Source organism: Lathyrus oleraceus, chromosome 4 (assembly GCF_024323335.1).
Source record: "Lathyrus oleraceus cultivar Zhongwan6 chromosome 4, CAAS_Psat_ZW6_1.0, whole genome shotgun sequence".
Classification (NCBI taxonomy): Eukaryota; Viridiplantae; Streptophyta; class Magnoliopsida; order Fabales; family Fabaceae; genus Lathyrus; species Lathyrus oleraceus.
In genome coordinates this window covers 35,687,193-35,693,878 of record NC_066582.1, presented here as the reverse complement: position 1 = coordinate 35,693,878, position 6,686 = coordinate 35,687,193, and the positions used below count along the sequence as shown (strand labels likewise).

General features: G+C 36.2%; 1 protein-coding gene across 1 annotated transcript; it reads left to right on the top strand.

Annotated features, from left to right (window-relative positions):
- Nucleotides 1–963: 963 nt before the first annotated feature.
- On the top strand, nt 964–2,798 carry LOC127135869 (uncharacterized). Its single transcript, XM_051062498.1, has 3 exons — nt 964–1,043; nt 1,739–1,826; nt 2,421–2,798. Exons 1-3 carry the CDS (start codon nt 964–966, stop codon nt 2,796–2,798), a joined length of 546 nt encoding a protein of 181 aa, XP_050918455.1.
- The last annotated feature ends 3,888 nt before the right edge of the window (nt 2,799–6,686 follow it).

Below are 6,686 nucleotides of genomic sequence, written 5' to 3'. Positions count from 1 at the left end.
GTTAAATTCTCTTTTCAAAACAATTTTCCAAACAATTCACAAACACTTTTTTAGACAAAAATAATATAAGTGATCGAGCAATTAAGAGCCCATGGATAACCATGGATACAAAGGGTGCTAACACCTTCCCTTTGTATAATGTACCTCCCGAACCCAAAATCTAAATTAAGGTCTTTCCTGTTCTTTTCCACCTTTCCTTATTGGATAAAAGAAAAGTCGGTGGCGACTCTTGCTAACCGCGACATTGCGATAAAAAAACACAAAAAGTCCAGTTCACCGTATGACACAAGCTATATGTAAAATATATTTGAGGCATATATATGTGAAGTAGTATGTTTTAATTAATTCAGTCTTGTTATTTAAAAGTTTCAAATTTTCTGTATTTTTTCTAAATTTTAATTAGAATTTCACTAATGGGACATAGGCTGTCTCAGCTCTGATATGTAACATTGGTAATGGGGCATATTATTTGTTTTGAGTTGGTGTTTTAAAGTTTATTTCCTTTTAGTATTTTCCTTTAAAAAATTATTTAATGTTTTGAGATATTTTGAGTTCTGTTGCGAGATTTTGAAAAACGTCCATGAAGTTGCATTTGTGTTTTGAGTATAATCCTAAGTGGTGAATTTTCTATTTTATATTAAGAGTCGGGGTTTAGGGTGTTATATAGTGGTATCAGAGTTGGTCGATCTGTGTGGCTAGGTTTTGTGATTTTGTTTGTTTCCTAGTACACGATATATGTGTGAAACATTGTCGGTGCTCGTTTGTTTTTTTAGACAATTGCCAGCATGAGTGGGACTGAAATAAGTGGGGGAGAAGCTTCTGCTTCTTTGAGATGTTCTGGAGTGGGGAGTTGGTTATGTGTGCCTGTAATTGCAAGAATGCAAGTGGTTGGATGATGTTTTGTTGTTTCCCAAACCCGAAGAGAGTATGGATTTGAGATTCATGTCTTCCAGTCAAGTCGAGATGTCTTTGAGGGATAATGATCATATACTTGTAGTGTTCGCTTGTTTGAGAGTGGAGAGTGACGCAGAGGCTAGTAATATGTTGGTGGTGTGTGAATTTCCTGATGTTTTCCCTAAAGATAGTTGTGACTTGCCTCCGGAATAGGAGTTGAGTTCGCCAAAGATTTAGTACCTAGTACTAGAACTGTGTTGATGGCTCCATACAGAGAGTTTGTGTCAGAGTTGGGTGAGCTGAAGAGTCAATTAAAAGATATGTGTGAGAAGAGATTTTCAAACCAAGTCTTGGGGAGCTCCAATGTTATTAGTGAAAAAGAAAGGCGGCAATATGAGGTTGTGTGTTGACTATCGCCGGTTGAACAATGTCACTATCAAGAATAAATATCCTCTTTCTAGGATTGATGATCTTATGGATCATTCGTTCGAAGAATATGTATTCAACAAGATTGATTTGTGATCATATTATCACCAAATTCGAGTGAAGGATGAAGATATCCTTATGACTATGTTTAGGACATGATACGGTCACCATGAGTACACAGTGATGTTGTTCAGTGTGTCTAATGCCCTTGGGGTGTTTATGGGGTATATGAATATGATTTCTCTTCCCTAACTGGATTTGTTTGTGGTAGTGTTTATTGATGATATTCTGGTGTATTTAAATAAGACGAAGATCATGTTGTGCTTCAGTTTTTAAAAGAGAAGAGATTGTATGCCAAGTTATCCAAATGTGAGGTCTAGTTGCATGAAGTAAGTTTTCTCGTTCATGTGATTTACAGTGGTGGTATAGCGGTTGATCTTTCTAAGGTAGATATAGTGTTGCAGTTGGAAGCTCCTAAGTCAGTTACAGAGATCAGAAGTTTTCTGGTGTTGACCGGTTACTACATAAGATTTATCAAGGGCTTTTAAAAGTTAGATTTACCTTTAATCTAGTTGACTCAAAAGGGTCAAGATTTTGTGTGGGATATCCAGTGTGAAAACAAATTCCATGAACTGAAGAAGAAATTGACGAAAATGCCAGTTTTAATATTACCACACATGAAAGAACCTTTTATGGTGTATTATAATGCATCCAAGATGGTATTAGGTGGTGTGCTTATGCATAATGGATAGGTGGTTGCTTATGTTTCACGACAACTGAAGATTCATGAGAGGAACTACCCTACCCATGATTTAGAGTTGGAAATTGTAGTATTTGTGCTAAAGACATGGAGACATTATTTGTATGGCTCTAGGTTCGAAGTATTCATTGATCATAAGAATTTGAGATATTTGTTTGACCAGAAGGAGCTAAATATGAGACAGAGAAGATGGTTAAAGTTTCTAAAGGACTATGACTTTGGTTTGAACTACCACCCCGGCAAAGCCAATGTTGTAGCGGATGCTATGAGTTAGAATTCCTTGCACATGTCAGCATTGATACCTAGAGAATTGGATTTAATCGAGCAATTCTTATACTAGAGATTGGTGTGCAAGGTAACTATTGATATTGTGAGATTGGGTACGCTGAAGCAGACTAATGGTTTTCTTTACGAGATCAAAGATGGTCAAAAGTTGGATGTATCTTTGATTGATCCTTTGTCATTAGTTAACCAAAGTGAAGATGAAGACTTCAAAGTTGACGAGAATGGGATCTTAAAGTTTCGAAATAGAGTTTGTGTACCCGGTGTGTCGGAACTTAAGAAGACGATTTTGGAGGAGAGTCACAAAAGTAACTTAAGTATTTATCCTGAGGCTACTAAAATGTACCAGGATCTCAACAAGACGTTTTGGTGTCCAGGAATAAAGAGAGATGTTGTGGAATTTGTTTATGCGTGTTTGACTTTTCAAAAGTCGTAGATTGAGCATCAGAAGTCGTATCGACTGATACAACCATTGGATGTTCCTGAATGGAAATGGGACAATATCTCAATGGATTTTGCTACTAGTTTAACAAATACTCCTAGAGGGTTTGATGCGATTTGGGTGATTGTGGATAGATTGACTAAAGCGACACATTTCATCCCAATTAAGATCTATTTTTCATTACAGAAACTGGCTGAGATTTATATTGTTGTGATTATGAAGCTTCATTTTATTCCATCGAGTATTGTAACTGACAGAGACCTGAGATTCACAACCAGGTTTTGGGATGGTTTGCAGGAGGCATTGGGTATTAAGATGAGGTTGAGTTCTACTTATCATCCGTAGACAGATGGTCAAACTGAGAGAACTATCTAGTCTCTAGAGGACTTATTGAGGGCTTACGTCTTAGAGTAAGGAGGTGTTTGGGACTTTTTTCTGCCATTGATCAAATTTATGTACGATATAGCTACCATTGTAGTATTGGAATGAAACCATTTGAGGCTTTATATGTGATGAGGTATATGACTCCTCTATATTGGTATGAGTTTGGAGATAGTGTTGTACTTGGACCAGAGGTTGTACAACAGACTACTGAAAAGGTGAAGATGATCCAAGAAAAGATGAAGGCATCTTAGAGTAGGCAAAAAATTCACCATGATAAGCGGATGAAGGCTCTTGAGTTCTGAGAAGGTGACCGTGTATTTCTGAGAGTCACTCATGTGACTGATGTTGGATGTGCGCTGAAGTATAAGAAGCTTACTCCTCGCCTCATTGGTCCATATCAGATTACCCATCGAGTTGGATATGTTGCCTACACGGTGGCCTTGGCACCATCTCTTTCGAATCTGCATGATGTTTTTCATGTATCCCAGCTCAGGAAATACATTCTCGATCCATCTTATATAATACAATGTGCAAGTGATGGATAATCTAACACTTGAGGCATCACCTTTAAGGATTGAGGAATGAGAAGTGAAACGACTCAGAGGTAAAGAGATTTCTCTGGTGAAGGTCGTTTGGGGAGGACCTACTAGAGGGAGCATGATGTGGAACCTAGAGAGCCGGATGAAGGAATCTTATCCATATCTATTTTTCGCAGGTAATTTACAAGGGCAAAAATCTTTTTATGCGGGGGAGAGTTATAACACCCTGATATTTAAATTAATATTTATTTAATTGTTGGAGTGTTTATGTGTGTTATTTGTGCTATTTTTGGGTTTTAAGGATTTTAAGGATATTTTAGTAATTTTATAATTATTAGGATTATAGAGTTGAGAGTAGAAAAATAAAATAAGATTTATTTAAATTAATAGTGATAATTAGATAATTATTTGATAATAATTGGAGAAAATAGAATTATTAGGAATAATTCACATTTTTTAGTATTTTATTAATATTTATCTAATTGAAATTTTTATTTAATTAAAATAATATAAATATAGGAATTGTAAGTTATGGGGGGAAATTAGAAGTTTAATGAAGTTTGAGTGCCAAAGAGTAATAGTCCAGAGTTGAGGGAGAATTGAGAATTAACGAAAATATTTTTAGGTTATTTAAAAAGAAAAAAGTGAGAGTTTGGGATTCAGTCTGATTCGTAAAAGTGGAAAACGGAGAAAGAAGCAAGGAACCCTAAGGATCTCTAGGAAGGAGGAGTCATAGCCAAAAGCTTAAGAGATTACGCAATTCTAAGGTAAGGGGGGAACTTCTTTACTGATGGATGATCATAGAAAGCCAAGGTGGTGACGAGTACTTACCCTCCCATCAACGCCAGGGTTATTCTCTATTTTTCTTTTTGTAATATGTCTGGCCAAATAAGGTTTAGACAAAACCCTATTGGCATTGATCGATAAATGCTTAATTTCTTTGTGTTATAATGGTGATCAAATGAGACCTGGGATAAGTCCGATATGAACATCATAAATGATCTTGTTGATGCATAAACATATTTTCTTGATATGAATATAACTTTGGTTGAATCTGTGTTGTATTTTGTGTGGGTTATACCTTGTTAGAGTTTTGTGACTAATCATAGTAATATGTGATATTTTGAGATGAATAAAGAATTGTGTATTGTGATAACTGCATTTTCTTGAATGAACTCATTTGATCTTTTTTTCTCAATTTTCTGAAATTTTGCGATTGATAATTTCCCCCAATTTTTCCAAAAAGTCAGAAACTCGTTTATTTTTTAAAATTGGATATTTTCATAAAAATAGAAAAAAAACATATTTTTTGGGGGAGTCCATGACGCGCTGGGCGGCGGCTAGATTTGTGTCGTAGTTCGGCATCGGCGGCGCATTACCGCAGAAGGGCCATGCGGAGGTTGTCGCGGCGGTAAGCCGCGACCCGATGGTGGCGGCCGAAGCAGCGCCTCAGGTTGGCGGGGGAGGTGTATCGGTGTTAGAGTGTCGCGCCAGACGTCGAAGACTGAAGTTAAAAAACGGAGCCACGTGGCGGTTGATGTGGCATAGGGCCGCACTGCGAGGTGGCTTCCGAACCCGCGTCGCGGGTCGGTAGAAGGTAGAGGCCCGCGGGAGGTGGCGATGACATTTCAGTCCCTAGCGGTGTGTTCGGGTGGTTTGGGGCATTCTCGATAATTTTCGAGTTCAGGGACTTTTTAGGTGACTTTTGAGCAATTTTTGACGCCAATGACCTTTTGCAATTTAAATAAATTGATTTAAATAGTCAACCCTTATAGCACTTTTTAACACTTTATAGTACTTTTTGGTACTCTATAATCGTATTAAGAGTTACGAGATTTCGTTGAGCTATTTTTTATCTTTTTGAGAACTCTATTGAGTTATAAGGAATGTAACAAAACTTTGAGACTTTTTGAGTACTCTGGTGAGTTTATAGTTGTTGAGTAATAATAAAACCTTAGTCCTTTTGAGGTGAAAAATAATTATTTTTAAAACTATGTTTTTGAAATTAGTAATCCAGTGGGATTACAGTAAGGGATGTTTATTGGCAAGATTATATTTTTGAAATTAATAATCTAGTGGGATTACAATGAGACTATTTATTGGAAAAATTATATTTTTGAAATTAGTAATCTGGTGGGATTAAATTGAGGCCTGATTATTGACAAACTTGGTTCAAGAGCGAAACCTATTTTGAGGATGATATTTTGATGATGATTTTTGATGATGATTCTTTATTATGTTTTTTATGATGATTTTGATTATTGCTTGAGTTGCATGTCTATTTGTTGTACATGATCATGCATGCATATATTTTGGATTTAGGTAGGACTTTGGTCTAATGAGGTTAGGTTCAGAGAGGAACCATGATAGTCTCATGTCCAGAGAGGGACACGATTCATGAGGAATCAGAGGCACGGGCAATCAGTAACAAACCTATGACCCCAAAAAATGCGGAACCACATGCATATTGATGGAGGAGTTGGTGGATTTTCATTTGAATTATAAATTGGATTGTGATTTTTTCCAGAGAACATTATACTTGTTATTATTTTCATTTTCGTTTACCATCATGTTGTTAGTTTTCATCGTTAATATTCGTAAGGTATATTCTCATCCCTTTTTGTCGTCGTTTCTTCTATGCTCCTCGAGAGTACGGACCATCAGGTACTCAACAGGAGTAATTCTTAAGAGTTGGAAGATGGCCATAGAGATTTTCTTCGTTTATTTTTATATATATCTCTATTTAGTTGGTTTATATGCTGAGATCTATAACATTGGAAATGGTGCGTATTATTTGTTTTGGGTGGGTGTTTTGGAGTTTATTTCCTTTAAGTGTTTTCCTTTAAACAATTATTTGATGTTTTGTGATATTTTGAGTTCCACTGCGAGATTTTGAAAAATGTTCATGAATTTCTATTTTGTGTTTTCAGTAGCATCCTAAGTGGTGAATTTTCTCTTT

What these genes read in the sequence shown, in the direction of transcription:
- LOC127135869 (XM_051062498.1), top strand. Translation starts at nt 964, where the DNA reads ATGTCTTTGAGGGATAATGATCATATACTTGTAGTGTTCGCTTGTTTG. An exon ending in GACGCAGAGGCTAGTAATAT is followed by an intron (nt 1,044 to 1,738) that starts GTTGGTGGTGTG and finishes TGTGATTTACAG; the next exon opens with TGGTGGTATAGCGGTTGATC. An exon ending in CAGAGATCAGAAGTTTTCTG is followed by an intron (nt 1,827 to 2,420) that starts GTGTTGACCGGT and finishes TTCTTATACTAG; the next exon opens with AGATTGGTGTGCAAGGTAAC.